This window comes from Melospiza melodia, chromosome 2 (genome assembly GCF_035770615.1).
Source record: "Melospiza melodia melodia isolate bMelMel2 chromosome 2, bMelMel2.pri, whole genome shotgun sequence".
In the NCBI taxonomy this organism is placed as follows: domain Eukaryota; kingdom Metazoa; phylum Chordata; class Aves; order Passeriformes; family Passerellidae; genus Melospiza; species Melospiza melodia.
The window spans coordinates 76,157,855-76,180,534 of NC_086195.1; the positions used below are offsets into that span (position 1 = coordinate 76,157,855).

At 36.6% G+C, this 22,680-nt stretch overlaps 1 protein-coding gene across 1 annotated transcript in view; it reads right to left on the bottom strand.

Moving 5' to 3' along the window:
- Positions 1-2,083: 2,083 nt before the first annotated feature.
- Positions 2,084-22,680, bottom strand: part of TRPC6 (transient receptor potential cation channel subfamily C member 6) — a 78,077-nt gene continuing 57,480 nt past the window's right edge. Inside the window, exons 4-12 of the mRNA XM_063148902.1 lie at positions 22,169-22,333; positions 20,152-20,365; positions 18,174-18,401; positions 16,183-16,447; positions 15,158-15,353; positions 13,782-13,985; positions 8,144-8,227; positions 5,712-5,787; positions 2,084-4,941 (exon numbers count right to left, since the gene is read on the bottom strand). Coding sequence (XP_063004972.1) covers positions 4,790-4,941; positions 5,712-5,787; positions 8,144-8,227; positions 13,782-13,985; positions 15,158-15,353; positions 16,183-16,447; positions 18,174-18,401; positions 20,152-20,365; positions 22,169-22,333 — 1,584 coding nt within the window. The 3' untranslated portion in view covers positions 2,084-4,789. The remainder of the gene's footprint in view (positions 4,942-5,711; positions 5,788-8,143; positions 8,228-13,781; positions 13,986-15,157; positions 15,354-16,182; positions 16,448-18,173; positions 18,402-20,151; positions 20,366-22,168; positions 22,334-22,680) is intronic.

Genomic DNA, 22,680 nt, shown 5'->3' on the forward strand with positions numbered 1-22,680 from the left:
CTCATACACAAGGAAAGAACAGTGCATGGGATTCCTTGGCCTTCTAAGAGCATGGAGCTTAAGGTACATACCTCAGCCTCAATTAACTTCTCTTTTGAGATGAGCTTCTGAAGCACAAGTAGTTTTCCAAGCACAAACTTTGTGAATTCTATTTTCCACAAGCCAAAATAAAATTTAAGCAGGAACCTAAGTACTTAGATTATTCACACCAAGCAGCTTCCAACAAATTTTAAAAAGCGTTAAATATTTACATGAAAAACTAGCAATTCACACTGTAAGAACAATTTCTTCTGTTCTGCAAATGAGTACAGTTTCAGATTATGTGGTTTGTAATGTATTAATTACAGTGTTCACATAGAAATTTCAAGCCTGAGGGAAATCTCTAAGAAGCAAATGCAAGATTTTGTTGTACTAAACTGCATTTTGGGACACAGAAGTCATGAGAACATGTTCTTAGTAAATTACAGGATACAGCTGCTATAGCTGAAGTACTGCCAAGATCAAGCTATGGTATTTTAAGCTTTGAAAATATATTATTGAAAATATATGCTCACCCCAATGTACTAGAACATGAGACATAAACTTCTCTTTGTCATAAAGGTCCTGGTTTGGCAGCAAGAACTTAGTTGCCTTGTGCTCTGTAACAGAGTTTTTCTCACATTTGTGATAGATTTGGTTAATGGGTGGTTTTGTTTATGCTGACCCACAGCAACACTAATGAAGAAGGAAAAATGAAAATATTGGTGCAAAGAAGAACCCAACTCACCCATCATCCCTGGGGAATGGGATGGGTTCTCGGGATGGCAAGTTAGATCCTGCCCCTCTCAGTGACTGTCCCCATCAGTTCAAGCCCTTCCAATGAGACGATCATTTGTGATGGCTCGTTGGCCTTGCAGCGTTCACGAGCCGAGTGCTGATTTCTGACAAGCTGGGACTTCTCACACTTTAACAGAAATGTTGCCAACAGCCAGAGTGGCTTCTTCAGAGTAACAGGAGATAAATGGTCACTTCTACTATATGACTTACCTGGAATACTTGTCTACCTTAAGATGACACAAAATCATAACTTTAACCATTTCTATCCACTGAACACAAAGAAAGACTAGACAAGCTCAGTTGCTTGTCTTCATGGCTTTCATCTAAAATCAGATGATGAAATCTGTAGATGCCTCTTCTAAAACCAGCAGCATTCATTGGCTTGTCCTGTCAGTGCTCTAAATATGGTGTAATGCAGCAGATTTTCACCTGGAATGTCAGAACTTTAATTTGAAATCCCATTGCTTTTTCTCAGCATCTATCACTGTAAATCTTGGGTACCTTAGGCTTGTGTTGCACAATTGGTCTCTAATAAAATTTCCATTCCTCTATGACGTATAAAGCTTTCTCTCAGTATTTAGATGTGATTCTGTTTCATCTAGAATAGTGTGAGAAAACCTTGCACAGACATTGATTTGGGGATTTTCTTACTCCATTGCCTTCTCTTCAGAAGTTCCCAAATCCTTCCATACCTTTTAGTGAAATTTGGGTGAAACAGAAAGGAGATTCTCTAAGGGATGATGAAATCTACTCACCACATTTCATAATTGAAGTTTAAGAAATACTCAGGGGGAAAAATGTATATAAAGACAATACTTCATAGCAGGTCTGGTTTTAGCAGGTCTGGTTTAGATGTGGAAGCTGCTGCTAAAGAAAGAGAATTACTGAACTCAAGTAATTAACAAGATTTAAAGATACAATTAAGTAGGCAGCAAGACTATCTTGTTATCCTAATAATTCACAAACAAATATGGAAATACTTTCTGATCAAATTATTGTTTTATTAGAAACCAAAAGGAGAACTATGTAAGGTGAAAATTATGTTACTGCAGATGTTCTGAAACATCTAGCATCAGGCACAGTCAAAGGAGACAAAATATTTGGCCTTGAGTCTAATTAAGTATGAAAATACTTCTTTGAAATGTTTTTTTTTAATATTAGTGTTGTTCGGAAATCCAAGTTTTTTACCGTATCAGTCTTCCAAGCAGGAGCAGCCGAATTTCCAAAGTGAAATACCAAAATGTTCATACAATGGATCACAAAGGCATTTTTAGTTTGGTACATTTAATTTTTTTTTAATCAGCATAATATATTTGGTATTGTGCTCATTTAAAATACTACATTGCTTGTCACACTACATTTGGCAATAGACCTCTTCAAATATATTTAACAAATTGTTCCATGAGTAATAACTACATATAAAATATCTTCAATGATTAAAAAAATCCATATGTATTTTCTTCATGAAATACAATATATACATTATGATCTTATAGTTTTAAGGTACATCAAATTTTGGGTTTAAACAAATTCACAGTGTACATTTTACCTCTGTAATAAAAATCTTCACTTTAAAAGTGCCTGGATCTCAACCTGTGTATATGTATTTCCTCTCTCTGGGTTTATGGAGAGTGAGGGTTTACCATCAATGAGCACTACAGCAGATCCAAATTGTGTATTACAATGACCAAAAATTAAGACTTCTGATTACTGAAAGTGAACGCTGGCTGCCCCTCTTACCTCTGATCCTGACCAACAGATTTTCTGAAGAGCTTTCCTCAGATGGAAGATGTGCTTTGAGCAGCATGGCCTCTAACACAGCCCTTCGGTGGGGCTGAAGGAACTGCCCACTGTTTCAGAAAACCAGGTCCAAAATACTCAGGGGGAACTTCAACTCAGAGGCCAGTCCTGGCCAAGAGAGATGGCCAGGAACCATCCAGGAGCCAGAACACAGTGAAGTTACCATCACACTGCCTTCCAGCCTAAGGTCACACCAGCTGCCTGTTGAATCCTGCCCCTACCTTGGAATCCTCACTTTCCTCCTTCTCCCTCAGATGAAGAAGGCTTAGAAGTTTCCAAACCCTGAGTTCATTGCACCTGAAGCCCACAGGACACACATTGCTCCCCACACACCATTTGTGGCTAAACTTTCCTGCCAAGCTCTTCCTCCAAAGCACGAAACACAGTCACAGGGCAAGCTGACCTCAGTCCCCTACCTCCACCTGATTTCAAAGTCTCCAAGTGATTTCAAAACCCATTCTAGTATGTCTTTTTTCCCTGAAAATACACAGTGATTCCATCAATATTTTTTTAAAAAGAACTATCAATAAAAATTCAGCTGGAAACTAATCTAGACCCCATAAAAATAATCTCCAGCCTGAAAGGGAAAGGCAGAAACATTCTAATACATTCCACAGTAAATAAATTTCACAAAGCTAATTTTAAAGCAATTACTGACAAGCCTTTTTTAGTCTTGTTTCATACAAGTCTTTTACAGGTGTGTTATACACCTGGATGCCATATTATAATTTTTCACAGCCCTTTCACTAATCTCAAAAAAAAAAAAGCTTAAAGAGAAGCAGAGATGCCCAATGTAATGTATGTTTATAACACCTCCATAATTAGTGGCTGTCCAAAGAGAGAAACACAAATTATTATATTAACCAAGGGAAAAATTATGGAATGGAATTTATGCTGTTTCTATCTGGAAAGACAGAAACCATCTGACTGTCCTGCATGGACATTGTTACACAACAAACAGCCAGACAGAGCATGAGATAGCTCATCTGCAGTTTAACAGAAACAGATTTTAACTATTGCAGTGGGCAGGGTGAAAATGTTGGAGCTTTCTTTACCACATGGAGTGAAGATTCTTCATTAAAAGAGTCCTAAAGAATACAGCACAAGAGCTGAGCTGTCACCAGTGGAAAAAAGGACGAGGGATGCAAATCCAGAGAAGAAAAGATTTCATTGTGTTTTGCAACAAGATAGTTTTGTTTGCTATCTATGTCTGCAGAAAATTTAATCATTTAAACAGGTTTAACATAGAGAAAGATGGTCCCCCATGCATGACATTCCCAGAATTCAAAGAGAGGTTTGGACCTAACACTTTGGTATCTTCCACCTCAAATAAAAATGTTGCATTCAAACCCCTAACCTGCAGTTTGGGATGTTCAGTTCAAGACATAAAAGCCAGAGAACTTGGGAATTCTGAAACAGATTGGAACATCATGGGTTAATTATTTTGGGTTAAAGAACGTTTTCTTCTAGCCTCCCAGGCTCAGAAATAGCTTTTCAATAAACTTGGTGAAAAATATTTCTTTCTTAATGCACTAACTCCCACTGGAACCTAGGTATCTCAAAGGATAGCCCAGTGCTGACAGGGATCAGTAGGGGAAAAGACAACACAGTGCTCTGAGTGTCCTGGTATTTACCTCTACATGGAAACATTCATAGGTTTATTTTCATATCCTACATATTCTTAAGAAAGAGAGTTAGCTTTTTTTCCTTTTTTTGCAAGTTGGGAATGCTGGAAAAATTAAACAGCTTTTGATATATGTATATATATATATAAAAGCCTGGATTTTTCTCTTTTGCTTCACTAAAATACATGTAAGAATGGTTACAAAGGGAAATTTGCAAAAAACAAACAGTTAACATAGGAAAAGTTTTGATCTATGCTTTTAATCTTTCGTGACTGAGCTCATCAACACTCCACTGGAATTCTAGACAGTAAATTGAGTACTTAAATTATCTCAGATCAACTACTCTTTAGCAGGTAAAGAATAAATATCTTTACTGAAGTGGTATGGTCTCCCTACTGTAGACCTAGAGGATTTGCAACTGTGTTCTTTCAACAGAATTGGAATGATTTAATTTCTGAATCTTTTTTAGAAATGTGAGCTAGACTTGAGGAAAACAGAAATATGGCTTTAAGTGAATTGTTAACATTCTGTTGCATATCTTATTTTGGTTATCTCTTGCTTTCTTCTTCCTTAGAGTCAAGTGACAGTTTTTCCCCAAGTTTCCTTATAAGTTCTGCCAGATCTTCAGAATTCTGAGATTTTTCCTCAAGGAGTTCATACCGGAGACTTGAGATGTCCTGTTTAATTTCCTTCAATTCACCTGTAACAGATTTTAAAGGATCACAATATTAACAAAAGAAAAAAACAGCATACCCAAATATCTCAAAATTATGTTTTTTTCCTGTATTTCTTTGTTGAAACAGAAGAAGTAGATATTCTGCTGCCCACTGGTGAATCATAGGATATTCTGAGTTGGAGGGGACCCACAATGACCATTGAGTCCAGCTTTAAGTGAATGGTCCAAGTGGGGATTAAACCCAAAATCTTGTTGTTATTAGCACCATGCTCTGACCAGCTGAGCAAACCTCAGTGGAATGGTGTCTTGGAGACAGGAATATGCAGTTCAGGAATCAAACAAATCTGAAGGCAAAAGTGTGAGAGACCGTGAGTTCACAAAACTCACATGATCTATTTGATGGAGGATGCTGTTCTGCTGCAAGAGAGATCACAGAATCACAGTCACAGAATCACTTAGGTTGGAAAAGACCTCTAAAATCACTGAATCCAATCATTAACCCATCACCGCCCAGACCACCAGATCTTTAAAGAACCATATGATCTTGAAGGGCTCTTCTAAACCAAACTATTCTATGATTCTATTATTTCTAAATGTAGCAACACATTTTAACACTTGTCAGATCAGTGACAGTTTCTGATGGGGGAGGAGAGACATAAATCCCATCTCTTCAACAGCATGTTAATTTTACCTCTTGCACTTGTAAAGATGTGAAATGGATTAAGTATTTTGGAAATATATAATCACTTTAGTTTGATTCTCTGATGAAACACACAATTCATCAACATACTCACCTTCATTGACTTCATCACTTTCCTTATCGATCTGAGCTTTCAACACGTATCTTTTAATAAGACGCTTCATTATTTTCTGCAGAGAAGAAACAAAGAAAGGAAAGGGGAGTTTTCTTAGTTGGACTAGTATTGTTATGACTTTTCAAAGTAAGAGCTCTCGTCCTGATTTCAGCTGGGACAGAGTTCATTTTCCTTTTAGCTTGTACAGTGTGAGTTTGGGCTAGTATGAGAATAGTGTTGATAACACACTGGTGTTTTAGTTGTTGCTGAGCAGTGATTACCCAAAGGCAAGGACTCTTCAATGCCTCATGCTCTGTTGCTGAGCAGGGGCACAGGAAGCTGGGAGGGAGAATGGTTGGGACAGCTGAACCAAGCTGGCCAGAGGAATATTTCATACCACAGAGTATCATGCTCAATGTAGACACTGGGGAGGCTTGGCCTTGAGGGGTGATCACTGCTCCTTTATGTCTCCTTCTCATTACTACCAGTACTACTACTTTTTTTTTTCTTTATTTAAATTAGTGAAGTATCATTATCTGAACTCACAGGTTTTACCTTTTATGATTCTCCTCCTCATCGCATGAACTTGGAAGGCGCAGTGTGGGGGCAGTGAGTAAGCAACTGTGTGGTACTTAGTTGACACACAGGTTAAATTATGACACCTCTCTTACCTTCTATTGCATTCTGATACTTCAGTGTAGAACTTGACAAGTTAAAGAAACTTAATGTAAAAAACTTCATGATTCTGCATATATATATATATATATATTTGAAAGTTAGAGAACTAAACATAATCTTATGAATGCTATAATTCATAAGCTTTAACCTACTACTGGAGGCTGTACGAGCTATTAATAGAGTTGCATCTTTGATCTCCAAGTAGATGAAGCCATCTGGCCTTTATTGCCACCCAAAGATGGTAATGACCCTGCTTAGCATTGCTAGTTGTAAATCCTTTAGTTTGTTAGTTTATTTGAACCTATTTTGATATATTTGCTAAGTCATGTTTTCCCAGTGTAGGGCTTGCTTAGAGAAAATGGGATCCAAAATTCTAAGTCATTTAAGTGTCTCAGCTGGGACTCATATAACCAAAGACAGATACTTTCTAAGGTAAATATATGTATTATTTCCTTCTATGGATAAAAGGAGCAAACCTGAGATCACAGCTCATCTGAGACAACTAAAACTGATCAAATAGCTTATATCATGAGAATGACCAACCTCTCTGCTTAATAAGGGGAATCTAGGCCAGCAAATTTATTGTAAATTTTACCTTTCCAGGAAAAAAATTAATTCTGGCCCTGATTCTCCCAACAGTTCAAATTACTTAAAAAAGAACAAGGTATCCAAGTACGTTTTTGGATATGTATTTCTGCCTTTAGGTTTAATATTTTCATAGGGTGTAGTCCATGACAACGTAATACTTTTTCTTTCCCAGCTTAAGATAGAAAACATTCATAGATTTATATTTCTACTTTTGTCTCCACAATAATAGAGCTGGTTTTGAGGTGAGTCATGCCAGATTAGTGGTCCCAGGCCATCACTGTGGTCACGCCTGCAAGGTCAGCAGCTGTACTGTTTATTACAATGATCCAAGAATCTTTCAAATACAAAGCCACACTACATGTTTATGGCATAGATTTTTAATCTTAGTATCTACCCCTGCATCATAATGAAATTGGCTGTGAAAAAGTGAGGGAGTTTTGGAACAGACTCCTGTAGACACTGCATCACATAAAAGTGGAGCTGAGCTAGCCTGCCCAAGGGAAAATCTCTCTTGTGATCAATTAACTATACTCATTTTCTGTACCTTTTTTCATTCAGATTGTATTTTTATATTACCCAGGCAGCTCTTGCTTCTTCCTTTCCACCCACTTTGCAGTATTACAAGAAGGAAAGAAGCAGTCTCTGGACCAGAATAGCTGAGATTTATGAGGACTGTGCTGGGTCTCTTTATACTTAACTGCACAAAGGCTCACTGCAGTTGTTTAGGAGGCAAAGGAAAACCAGACTGCATTGATAGGATAAAGGCTGACAGATACTCGCAGTGCTTGAGGCATTTGTATGTAGAGATGTGCCACAATAAGCTGATCTGCTTCAGCAAATGGAACAGAAAGATTTGGGGTTTATTTTTGGATTTCTCAGTTCACATTGTGCAGTTGAGGACTCAATCTAAAATTAAGAACATTTTTCTAGAACACATAAATAAATTGCACTGTAAGGGTGTCATTTAAGAAACAAAGAGTAGTGAAAAACACCCTCAAAATTTTACTGCAAATACCTAAACCATTTCATTTATTTCTGAAATATACAAGGTTTGTGGATTTATCCTTGACTCATGTTACTTAGCATAAATTCAAAACTGTCCTCATGCCATCAGTCTGCCAGTTCTACTATTTCTTGATTTTATTTAAAAATAAACTGTTTTTTACCTGGTATTGTCTTGGAGGATTGTTTAAACTGTTCAAGTGAATTTCATCTGAGCTTCTTATACTCGATTGCTTCCTTTGATCAAGCTGAAACAGAATCATTATTTATAGTACAAAATAAATAGAAGATCAATATGTATATCTCATGTATATATCCTATGACAGAAAACCTAAGGCATCACAAAATGGTGAACTGGAACTCAAGCTGAACAACTGGGCTGCAGTAACAGTGAACAGAAACTGCAAAACCAAATGGCATTGCTTTAGATAAAAAGCGGGGCCAGGTCAACAAATAGCAGTGCAAGAAATATAAGTCATGGTGGATCTGGATGAGGAATAAGTGGGACTACCACTAAAAATTCAGTCCCCTGAAATTATACATGGTCCAACCAAATTTTTACTCTTTCAAAGGATGGGACCATCAGAGCAGTGTCTCAAATCCCATTAGATGTTTTGTACTTCCATTGAACCTCTCTATGTTGTGCCCTAATATATCAAGCATCTACTGATAAGCAGACTGGGGCACTTTGAATCCTGTTAAAGATCTGTGGGATATGCTGGGATACAATTTGTTGACAAAAATGGGGCAGGATTTGCTGCTTACACAGCTGTACACCGGGAATAATTTAAATACTATTAGATTTTGTTCAGCATTCCATAGAATCACAGAATGGTTTGTGTTGGAAGGGACATCTAAAAACAGGTAGTGCAATGCCCCTGCAGTTGGCAGGGACACCTTCTATTAGATCAGGCTTGCATTTTGATACAAAAATTGATTAAATCTATTGGTAAAATACATTCATTAGCAATCAATATAAAGTGTACACTGAATTTGGGAATTTTTGGTTCTTCAGAAAGATTCACAAATCTATTTGTCCATACTTAAAAAAAAAACATTATTTATCTATTTAGTCTATGTTTACTTGACTAAGCAAAAGTAATTATAAAAGATAAATAATGTAAAACATATAAAACAATTAATATTTCTCTTATATATTAATCTACATGTGCACAGACCTGTATAGAAAGGGCAAGTTATTATTTTTTCATGCTTGAATAAAGCTACTTCAGATATTTTGAATATATCTTAAAAAGTATAATCTTATCAAAATGTTTTAAACCTACCTTAAACTAGGTATCTGATTTATAATAACAAATAATGACTAGTGAGTTTACACAATCACTACAAAATCGCTATGTTTTTCAGGATTTTAGAACTAATTATACTTTCTTGGGCCTCATCTACAATACTGGGTTAAAAGAGAAAAACAATCTTCCTGCTATTCCAGCTCCTGGATTTCTCATGCACCACTTTTTGAAAAAGTGTAAGATCACGCTTCCTCTGCAGCAGTAGAGGGAAGTTGCCTTGGGTATTTACTATGTATTTTATTACATATTTTAAAAGCAAAGTGTCATGCTGGTTACCAGTTTCAAACTTACGTTACATTGTTTCACCTCAAAAGTTAATCTACCTCTCAATTACAATTTGATTTTCACTTGAAATAGCAAAATTGGAAATATGTGATGACATGAGTTATGACACTGCAAACTTGTAAAACCAGGCACACTGTAATGCCTTTATGTTAAACTTCACCCTCCAGCACAGTTTTTAGGATAATAATTTACTTTTAATTAGATCTTATGTGTACCAGCAACAGGACACAAGATCCACTGTAAATTGCTGAATGACCACTTGGTGGCAGAGACAGCCAAGATTTCATTATCACATTTAACATTTTTTAACTCTCTTTAAGCTCTGTTTAAGCTTCCTGCTTAAGGCTTTTTCTTTCTCCAAAATTAGTACTAGAGTGCACTCAACCTGCCACATGGGTGACTGACCTAGAATCCGTATTTTTAAGTTATCATTTATTGAATATGAGTAACCAGAGAGGAAATGATGCAAATTAAATAGAACAATGATATAAATCCCAACCAAAATAACTCTTCTTCTAGAGTGGGGGGTGAAATATGAAATGCAGGATATATGGATCATTGTTCTTTGAAAACATCTTCATCTTTACACTTGCCTCTCATTTCATTATTCTCTTGTATTACGTAAAATTCAATTAGAATAGTAATGAAATTGTTATAGCTGGTTTCTTCAGCACCTCATTAATGTCTTAAATCAGAAACTGCTGTCAACTTGCAATTCCAAAAAATTGTACTTTCTTGGATCAAAAAGGAGGGTTCCCAGAAAGTGACTCAGTTTGTGCTCCTATAAGCAGACATCACTCATGAAAATTTCAGAGATACTGTTTTACACTAGGAAAGTTAAAGTTAACATATTTTTCTTGTTTGAGTGAGGTCTTAAAGCTACTTCAATAAATAGCTGTCCCTTACTACTTTTCTGAAGGGCCATGTTTAATGAACAAAATTTAAATATATTATCTCTCACTGCTGATTTTTAGCTCAGGAAGATGAACAAGTTCTGTGACACTTCAACGATAAATTTTCTCAATCCCAAGGCAATTTTAAATTTAGAACAGTAGTCAAAGTAGGTTTTTTTTAAAAAAATCTCCTTTTCCTTAATTTCTTTTTTCTTTTTTATTGGTTTGAGTTTCTCACTCGATATTTAAAAAGTCTATTCTAGCCTGAAAAAGGAATGTGGATTTTAATCAGCAGCCTGAAAGAAAACATCTTCACAGTCTTTAGTATTGCATTTAGATATGTCTCAGGAAATTAATTTCTGGTGTACTATACTTTGAACACAGCTATGTAAATTACTTGCTGTTTAGCACTGACAGCATCTGGCTTTATTTTCTGCTAGCAATGATCAGGGCAGAGCTGGAGCTAGGAGTAGAATTTCCTTCCCACCCTAATTCTTGTCTTCCCACTCACTCTGAAGCTGCAGCAGCTTTTGCAGAGAGAAGATGCAGGCTCTGCAGCAGAACAACCCACAGGCTGGGTCTGGATCAGTGAACCCCAGCGTGTGTTAACATTCCTGGGCACTGCAGTGCAATGTCTCCCACCAGTAAACTTTCACTGTCCTCCCGAGTAGGACTCACACCAGAGCATCCTTCTGTCTTCCTAGGCACAGTGTGGCAACTGGAATGGCTTGGGGACAAGAGGTTTCCTACTTTGTGAGGAACACTACCTGAATAGGGGCAAGCCATTCCCGAATTGGCCTCCATACCCAGATAAGCTACCCAAGTTATACCAGCACAAACACAGCCCTGAAGTCTTGGGTCTGGTCTTGCCAAATCTTTCCTTATCTTTCCACAGCTTCTTTTATTTATACTATAAATATACCTGCACAGGTAGCTCCTTGCTCAGGAGTCATAGCAGCATCAACCCACTCAGCACTAAGGGAACCAAAAGTCAAAATCCCAAAAGCCTGAGAGTGCCCTTGAGAAGATGCCATGACAGCCTCAACAATAATGAATCGTCAACAGTGGATCAAAAGGTTACACAAAACCACTTTAGCTACTTCTTGGAAGTGCACAGGATGGCAATAGATTCAGATAAATTCAGCATGTAGAACCCCAGAAGGTAAGTGAAAATGCAATCATCTGCCACTATCTGCTGCAAAACCTGAGAAATTAATAAATACAACTCAGACACTTTATGTTTTTCAATGTAAAATTTCAATTTTTTAAAATTTGATTTGCATTTTTATAGATGCTTTGGCAGCAGAGTATGCACATTTCATTTAGGATTAGTTATACTAAAATCTGAGTGTAAAAGCATTAATATTTGAAGACAAAATTAATTCAGGGCTGGGAAAAAATCTGATAAACAATGTTTGCATCCCTACAGCTCTCTTTCAGAGCGACTGCTGTAAAAGCTGACAAATCTGCTACTGTTTTATGTAGAACTGGTTAGTATTACACTATGCACCTTTCTAGAAACATGCTAGAAAACATGAATTGCTAGGTTTGAATGGAGTGATAAAAATACATCTTCTTTCCTTAGTCTGTATAAATGGGACTTATAAGAATACCTGTTTTATGGGAACATAAATTTCATGCTAAAAAGTCATTTACACAAGCTTACAACCTACTTATGTGCTTTTAAAATTCACAGAGTAAGTGAATTAGAAAAGAACCATTTGTTTTTTTCCACCACCACTCATTTTTAAGTTTATATGCATCTCCTCAAATGCACAATATTTTAGTGATGACTTTATCACTCACAGAGGTTTTAAAATCGGGTTGCATCACGCAGCTTGAAGAAAAGTTCTGCAAATGTCAGATTCATTAAAAACCTGAGCAAATGAATGTGTCATTTCTATTAGGTCCTAAATACATTAGGATTAGATTTTCCAAACAAAATGAAGTGAGATCTGTGAAACACTAGAAAAATTACAGGTAATAGAGATGAGACACTTGAACTTAATAGCAATTCTGACTTAGGTAACAGTGTTTGTAATACAATACCTACATTTGTTTTCATAAACTGTATAAACTTACCCAGAGGCACAGGATTTTTCCCTAAAAGTCCATTTTTTTCTTTCTAGGATTGTGAGCTCTTTTTCCTCTTTTACTCTTCAACTACTAAGTGTGAAAAATGTGCTGGTGACATTGGTGACAGAGAACTGACAGATGCACGTAAATTCTTTACTGGTCCCCAGACTAAGGACTAATGGCTCTTGACAACAAATTCAAGAACTTTTAACCTTGAACAGGCCTCTGCTCAGACCACAGCCCATTTTAACAAAGATTCTTCCATACTTAAATTTCCTTTGAAGAAAATTTTGTTTCTCCAACATGACAAATGCATGTGAGGGTGGCATTAGGAAAGACAAAGATTGCCTTAAGCTGACATTTGCAAGAGCAGTAAGAAATACTGCTACAACAGCAACGTAAGGCAGCACAAGGAAAATGCAGGCTTGTTGGCAGTGGGGAAAGGGATTTAAGTGACAGCTGGATGAAGGTAAGAATGAGGGACTTGATGCCTTTTTTGCCTCAGGTTTCATCAACAGTTTCTCAGACCTCTGTGCTCAGTGAAGGAATTTGAGGAGACAGGAAGAACTTGAACCAGGCAAATCCAGAGCGCTACCTCCACAGGTGCATCTGAGAGAGCAGATGCACCCCTTGTAAATATGCTGTAAATATGCTGTAAATATCATCTCTGAAAGACCAAGGGTATTGGGAGAGGTCCCCAAAGGCTGGAGAACAGCAAATGTCAGATCCATCTTCAAAAAAGGTCAAAATTATGATTCGAGCAACCCTGGGCCACTCAGCCTCCCTTCAGTAACTGGCAAAATAATGCAATGAAAAATGAAACTTATTGGAGCACATTCAAGAACAGATGGTGACTGGAAAAACCAGGTGTGTATTTATGAAAAGTAAAATCTGTCTGACCATCTAGATGGTATTCTGAGATAAAGTGACTTGCAGATAAGGGGAAAGCAGGAGATGTCATTGGACCTGAACTTCAGCAGGGATTGTAATTATTCTATTCTATTCTATTCTATTCTATTCTATTCTATTCTATTCTATTCTATTCTATTCTATTCTATTCTATTCTATTCTATTCTATTCTATTCTATTCTGTTCTGCTCTCCCATATTAGTGACTGATTCAGTATTAATTAAGTAGGTTGGGAAATTCATGAATAAAGCAGGGCAATAATAAAAATAAAGTTAAAATTGGCTTTCTCTTCTAAAATTAGCAGTCAGTATATACAAGAAAAAAATTACCTTATTCATCTCTGCATCTTCCTGAAAGCTTTTCTTTTGGCACAAAAATGGTTTAGAAATACATTTTTTTATTCTGATTAGGAGATACAGCAAAGATTTTGGGCTTGGCACTAAGTTGAAGGGTACTGGAAGAGTTCTCCCTTCTTCAAAGTAAGAAAACCAAAGTTTAGCCCTTGCAAATTTCCATTCTACATCAGCATCATCCTGTAAAACAGAAACACAGCAGTTAGGACATGGTTAATACCACTCTGAGTATTGAAGATGCTTTAGCTAAACTGCATGTGTGTTTTAAGTGTAATTGGCTGAAGTAAATCTCAAACAGATCAAGATCTATGAAAACCAAAATTTCAGTGAACGGAACTGTTCTTCTTAATCCATTTAATGAGCTTATGCAATTGAAGAAGAACAGAATGGATTTAATTTAAATGTTGTTTATTCCAGAATAAGTGCTAATAGTCAGTGGTACAGGACCACAATGACAGACTCTATTACTAGTCTGTAGATTCTATTACTTTAAACATGAACTTTAAAAAGATGAGGTGATTCTTACCTAATTCCTTCAATTTTCTGAAATATATGATTAATCTAGATATAGTATCATCACCATGGTTTATGTTTATCATTTATGATCACCAAAACCCTCGCCATATTTCCCCCTGTAAAGTTTAGAAGGGTTTTCTACAGAAAGGACTGACATCAGTTCAAGGTCATGACTCAATATTGCCGTACCTTAGAGGCTGTTTTGTCCAGTCACTGTATTTTTAATGCTCCAAAGCTGATAGATTTGCCCTGTGGCCTCCTGATCCAGAAGAATGTGAACATCCCTAGAGAATGTCTTGCTCTTGCTCTAGCTTGACAATGCTACAGGCCCCAGTCAGAGCCCAGAATGTGGGACCAAAGTGGAGTCAACCCAACCGAGTTTGATGCTTTGGCAAGAGCAACCCCTAGGAAAGTCTGGGATGGCCCAGCTCCTGGAGATCTGCTTACTTTTTTCCTAAACAGTGATAATGATTTAGCCCTCTGCTTTCCATGGAATGCAAAAGGTAATGCTGGATTTTGGCAAGTAATTACAAATGAGGCAAATGAAAGATTCACAAAGTCACACCATGTAGCCCATACTCTTCAGGAACATAACACAATTCACCTGTAGTTTCTTGTTCCAGTCTGGTTCTTACTATTGCAAGCACATGCAGCCAAGTAATTGACAGGTATTTTATAATAAAAAATGAACAGTGGCATTAATATTTTCTTCTGAAATTTTCCAAAAGCTTATGTGGTACTTGTCTTGATGTCGACATAAAAATTTTCCAAGAGCCAGAGACAATCAGTTGCAACAGTAAATAGGGTGATATTTCATCATAAATGGACTTTTTTACCTCAATTTCCTGGAATGAACTGTTGATCATAGCGATAAGCATGTTCAGTAAGACGATGACCATGGTAACATTATAGACTCCATAGAGAACATAGCCAATATTTTCAATAAATTTGTGTTTATAATTGATAACAACTGATTTAACTTCTGAGAGTCCAAATATAGCCCAGAACAATGTTTTGAAGCTTTCTTCAACACTAAAAGGAGAAATTGGACACATGCATACGTTATTTAAGAAAAGCTGTATATTCTTATTGTAGAAATTGCCAGTTATCAATTTTATACAGTGTACAAATTTTTCCATTATCATAATGTTTAACTACATCTATGTACATAAAAGTAGACTGTCTAATTTCATGGCTGTTTCATAACACAAAATTCCTAATAGAACTAAAAATAAAACCATCTGATTCAGATCAGATGGTTTTAGGAATCATATATCCATCCTCAAAAGAATATTACAATGATTCACTTGTTAACTACTTAAATCTGTATACTACAAGCTTGCTGTTAACATGAAAAAAAATTAAAAATAATTTACCTGTAAATACTTTATTTAAATTGCATCATTAGTTCACTTACTGAGAATAATTTCACTGCTAATATGATAAATATTAACATGAAACTAAAGTATATAAACTATGAAGAAGACAGGATATCTGATGGCAAATCTGCAATTTTCAAAAAAATTAGTCTTATGGACCATAATCTTCCAGCTGAGATTTTACTATTCCACAATTCCAGGGTAAAGTCATGGTGTGGAAATAGTGATTTTTTCTTTTTCAGGTTAGTTAATTTAAATGCACGTATCTCCTCCTGATCATTTATAAATAAACGTAAGTCCAAACCTCTGAGGTACTTTTTCCTATTTATCTCCATCTCTTTGAAGACTTATTTTCTCTTGCTTTCATAAAGAGATCTCATTTCCCCACATCCAAAAATACAGTAGCATTGCAAAGAACATTTAGTATTTTACTGGGTTATTGATAAGAAAATAAAGGTTGCAATTTAATCAGTTGTACTTACGTTGTGAACGCTTCATTTTGTTTTGCCCCCAGATAGTAGGAATAGAGATTAAACATGCCTATCATGAAAGCCACAAACACCATGATAAATATCACCATAAACTTGAAGATGTCTTTCACGGTTCTGCCAAGTGATATCTGCAGTGGCCCAAAGCTTTCATTAGCTGGTAAGATGTAGGCTATCCGTGAGAAACTCAACACCACTGCAATTGCATACAGCCCTTCAGAAATGATCTGAGGATCAGACGGATCCCAGTTTATTCTGGCTGGAAAAAAGATGAGAATTCCTGTCAATACATGTGCTTATCTAAGGGAGGCGTTTTTGGACCACCTGCTGCCAATGCTCTGCCTAATGTAGCCCAGGGTACCAGGGGCCTTCTTTGCTGCACAGGCTTGTGTTCAACCTGGTGTCCATCAAGTTATCTTTGCTACCCTATGAAAAAACCTGACATTAAATACTCACTATTAATACCATCCATACCCAGATGCTCTTCAAACAGACTTCAGCGTACATGCATACATGAAAAAAATGCCTCAACTATTGCTTTTAGGACTTACGTGAAATTTATAACTTTCAAGTAAAATTTATAAGACTACAATTTAATGTGTTTCAGAATATATACATTTTAATTGCTCTGCTTTTCTGCAGTCTGGAAACTTTCTGAAACCTTTGCAGAAACAGTATCTGAAGCACAGAATAAAGACAGAAACTGATGCAATTTAGTATCTAGAGAAAAATATCTAATAATGGTAAGAGATGTGGTGGTGTTGAGAGTGAACACAAGTCAGCAGTGCTTAATTTTTAGTCCATTTGGGCAAAATACCTTCTAGGACTTCCCAAATATCCCAAGAAAGTTTCTTAACATTTTTATCTCTTACTGGTAAAGAGCAAGGATTGAAAAATATTAAAGAAATAGAATAGAGTCTCTGAGCAAATAATATATAAAAGATATATTGGTTTTTCTGGCAAAATAGGTTTATGAACTTCCTGCACCTCATTGCTCAGTTCTGTCCCTGCATTACAATACATTCCATTCAAAGCTGTACCACCACAGACTGGTTGGCAGGACAGTATTGTATAATTGAACAGATTAAAGTTATCTAGAAAAGGGGTGGGTGACAGTGAATTTATTTTGATATTAGTTCATTTCAGTGCTGTCTAGAACAGTCTACAAAAAGATGTACCAAGGCAGACAGGGGAGCTATGATCAATAGTGGAATCACAGAAACATAGAATATGCTGAGTCAGAAGGGACCCATCAGGATCATTAAGTCCAACTCCTGGACGTGCACAGCACCATCCCCAGCAGTCACACCATGTGCCTGAGAATGCTGTCCAAATGCTTCTTGGTCTCAGACAGGCCGTGACCACTTCACTGGGGAGCCTGTTCCAGTGCCCAAAAACCCTCTGGATGAAGAACCTTTTCCTGATATCCAGCCCAAACCTCCCCTGACATAACTTCAGGCCATTCCCTCGGGTCCTGTCGCTGGTCACCACAGAGCAGAGCTCAGTGCCTGCCCCTCCTCCTGCCCTCACAAGGAAGCTGTAACAGAAATGAGGTCTCCCTTCAGTTTCCTCCCCTCCATGCTGAACAGACCAAGTGACCTCAGCTGCTTTTCATATGACTTCCCCTTAAGGCCCTTCACCATCATCACTGCCCTCCTTTGGACACTCTCCCATAGTTTAATGGTTTTTTTTATGTGGTGGCACCCAGAACTGCCCCCAGCCCTGGAGGTGAGGCTGCCCCAGCCCAGAGCAGAGCAGGACAATCCCCTCCCTTGCCCAGCTGGCCGTGCTGTGCCCGATGCCCCCAGGACAGGGTTGGCCCTCCTGGCTGCCAGGGCACTGCTGCCTCACGTTCAACTTGCCATAAAGATAAAGAAGAGAAGCAGTGGGAATTTCTTCAGTACTACATTGTGAAACTATGGCATTGGAGACTAATTAAAAGAAAATCAGTTTGTTTTGGCCCAATAATTGTGCCATCAACTCACCCAAGGTGTAGTATTTTATGTTGGGCTCCAGTGTTGGACTTGTCAGATCTTTCATATTTGCATCAACGATGTTCTGGGCTCTGGATGCATGCCAAAACGCCATAAACCTTGCTATAAATGATGCTGCAAAAATTGCTAACATACCAAAATCAAGCATATTCCATAACTCAAACAGGTATTCCTTTGGACCTTGGGACCAAATTTCTTTACATTCAGACCATATCATGCCTGTGTAAGAGAGAACAGAGAAAACAGTGTGTTCTTTATTCCTCATGCTTGTTTAATATTTTTATTATATATAGGACATGCTCTTGGTGGCAGTCAAATTCAAAACTATTTTGATCAGTGGGAGTTCAAACACAAAATTAATCCTTGGACCTCCAAATTTATATACATTCTGAGACTTCTTTCTCATCTAAGTAATAATAACAATTTTTCAGACTGCTTCTTCCTGTAAAACTAAAAAAGCTTTCCAAGAGAGGAATGGGATGTGAGTATTACCATCTGTTACAGACACAGAATGAAATGAGAAGAGCAGAAATGCTCAGGCATGAACATACAATGGTGGCAGAGCTAAAGCATAACTCAAATTTTCTTATTTGCCATTTTCCTGGCTACAATCTCTTTTACACATGTGACAAATGATCATGAAAGTAAGACTCAGACCTAATTCTTCTTCAATAGGACAAAGGTATCTGTCTGATTCCTAACTACTGTCCCTTAGTAATAAAGTGGAAGTACATTATCAGCTTATGACAGCTTTTTTCATTGTGAAAACCCTTTTTTCTTTTCAAGGTAAAAAATATGTAATTATGAAGTAAAATTCTAAAGAGCTAATAACTAAATGGAATAATGTCACTAATTTTCACACTTATTAAATTGAAAGCACTTTTCAGATAAGGACAATAATAATGTCAATTACAGTCAATGTTACATCCTGTATGCATGAATCAATTTTTCATAAACTGTCTTATGCATGACACTGATACAAAAATAGATTAAATTAGCAAAGTAGAACTTCAAATTGAGAATTTATGATTTACTTCTTTATTACCAGATGAAAATATTGACGTTTATAGACTTTGAAAGTCTAAGTGCTATATTATTCCTAAAATAAAAAATTATAATAATTTATAAATAGCTTTACAAATAAATAACTAAATACTGCCAAGGTCTTTTAAAGCTATAATCAGTTGGTATACAAATTTCAATCACAGTGAGATCATAAAAGCAATATACTTTAAATGCATAAGGTCTTGAATGGATAGCTTGAATTTAGCTTTCCCTTTTTATAGGCATAACTAACAACCAGATCCTTAAAATACTTGGACATCTAAACCCTACTGACTAAAAGGTAGTAGACTTGTAAGTAAGAATCTGACAGCTAATATATTTTGGAAGGTCTATGCTCAAGTTCTGATGCTGAAGAGTTCTACGTCACCAAGTTGAATGGGTCTGCTCAGAGTATTGTTCATAGAACTCATTTAATTCCTGTGTCGGGATGGAAAAAATAAACCACTGAATCTTCTGGGATCTATATTCTTCTCTTTTGTCACTAATATATTCAGCTAAACACTATTAGTTCTGCAGGCATGCTTGCAAAATAAGAGATTAAGAGACAATTGGACACAAATTAATCTTGTCTCATCACGTAAAAATCTTTCCTCCTGGAAATTCACACTGAGACTCAACCACCCCAAAAACTGATAGACACTTTGCTTTGATATTCATAAAACTGAATTAATTAATCTTCAGATAATATAGATTTCACCTAAATACTTAGTCTAAGTATTAGTTTGTGATCAACTAGACACCTGAATCCTGCTGACATCTAATAAAAAACAAAAGGCCCACATGGGCATGCAGACAGCTGAATAAACTCCCTTTGTTGCAATTTTTACACAAAATGTTAAAAGGAAAGGGTTCAGTTGGGTTCAGCTTCACTTGTAATCATAGCAACTTAAGCAAAAATTTTTACCTACTACCCAAGAAATAATAAGCATCTCCATCCATGAGAAACATGATGTTTTCATCCTAAAAAGCTGTTTTACGTTGTCTGTTGTTTCATTGGGTCGGAGTTTGGTGCCATCAAACCTGTCAGCTGCATTCATGACAAGCAGACCAAGAAAAATGGTGAAAGAAGCTGCATGGGCTACAAACTTCATGAATGGGCCACGCATTATCCTCCCCAGCTGCAAAAGAGATCAACAAACACAAGGCTATTGCACTGATTGATTCCAAATAAAATGTATATAAAAAGAGCAGTAACACAGATAATCATATATTTCAATAATACAAAGCAACAAATATCTGGAAACGTTTGTATACTGTGATGCCCTGTTCACAGTCATCTTTACAAGTTTCTACTGATTTGCTATTTTCAGAGGAATAATCCATCAGTTTCACTGTTAGGATATCAGCAATAGATTAAAAGTGAAACTGAAATGAAAAATAAAAAATATATATTTTAACTCAGTGACTTGAAATAATACTGTAATTATTTTTTGTCATTATTGTCTATTACAGATAATCAAGAGAAAAATCTATTACAGCTGTTGAATTTTTTAATACTAGCTAGCTTCATTGTAAGGCAAGACAGAAAATAAGATTTTGACACACTTACTAAAAGCATTATCATTATGAGTGAATTATGAAGAAAAGAATTCCCTTTCCTGACTGATGAGATACTCAATTTAGCACAGATATTGTGCAGTTTTCCCAACTTATTTTTTTTTTTTTTAAAAAGTCGTGACATCTCAAAAAGTTGTATTTGTAGATCTGTAGAGTCTTAACTTCCTCCTGATTTGTACAAAGGAAAAGTTCTCAGCTTTGTAATCACTATGAACAACTTAAAAAATAGCTTAGCGCAACACTTTAAAACCTGAAAGCTCCACACAAACTCACATGAGGTTGAACTTTCAGCAATTCTTTATTTTTGAGAGTGCCTGTATTAGTATTAAAAGTCTTAGCTTGTCCACTTAGGTTGGCAGCTCCAGAAAAGTACTTTTTAATTTTAGACTGACCGCATTTGTATATGACAAATAAATCCTTTAAGGAAAATAGCAAGGTAAGTCACTGCTACAGCAAAAATTCAATTACTGAAATGTGTTGTATCTCAAGGCGTTTTAAGAGAAAATTCTTCATAAACCCCGTAGGCATAATACTAAAAAGTGAAAATAATGCAACTCATTTTTATTGTCTAGATTGAAAGACATGAAAAAAATTGGCACAACATAAAAGGCTACAGAGTCCAACCTGCTAGAATTGTGGATCTTGTACTGCAACATGTTGAATAATCCTTATAGGATTTGTCCCTCTAACATACTTTCAAGGGAAATTTTCCATGAGTGTCCACTCAAAAGGGATACTGGCCAACTGAAACAGGGATTCAACAAAAAGCTCAGTGAGGTCAAAAACTGCAACCCATCTTTATCAGAAAGGTTTTCCATACTATATATAAACCAAACCAGATATATTGGTAGCACCTAATCCCAGACAGAGCATTCCAAGTGAATGCAGGGCAGGTTGTACAACTGCTTTGAAGACCTCACAAAATATGATGAATACTAGCACTGTCTTGACTTTTATAGAGCTATTTTTGACAATGAAAAAGAAAATTTCCTTTGAAGCAACTGGAATCAACCCACAGCCTGAGCTTAGCTTACATCTGAATCAATGGAAAATGAGTATCCTCTGAAACGCCTACTAAGGCAAGAATTAAATGAAAAACTGTTTGACTGGTTTATAAAGCAGGATTTCCTCAATGTAACACTTGGTTGACCATTTTAACTTAGTTTCCTTCATACTGCAATTACCACAACACATTTACTTGCCTTAATTACAATTGCCTGAATGTGCAACCTTGCAGCCATTCCACTCTAATCTGGCTATAAAACAACATGTTTCTGAAGTGCTGTGTAACTGTGTCTTTGTCATACAGGAATTTACAGGCTGGGGAGTTCTTAGGAGGCCCTGACAGGGCTTCCCAGGCTGACCTTACTGCAAGGAGCAATCCAATAGGCCATGGAGAGGAAGGGCAGTCCGACCGCAACGGCGAGGACAACCAGAAACTTCACTGCCATCGTCTGCTGCCGCAAACCCGACAGATTCTCGTACCAGATAGAGAGGAGCTGCTGCTGGCAGTTTGGATGTGCTACAAACTAATAAAAATAAAAAAAGAGCACAAAAATGATACTGCTTTCAGAATAACTTCTCTTAAAATACAGCTACAGGAAGCAGATTAAGAATGCTGGAATTGTGAAAATGCAGCTTAAACTCAAAGGAGCATTAACAGGGGCATAAGAAAATCTATTTTGATAAGCTAAATCTCCCAGCAAACATGCATGTTGCCGTCAGCAAGAAATACTTGAACTTAAAAACTTATTTATTAACACTATGTTCCATCACAAACTATTAATTTCATCTAAGGCTGATTTATCTGGGCAAACTCTATAAGTTTCTGACATTTATAATTTTAATTATACTGCTTCAGAAATTCCAACACGTT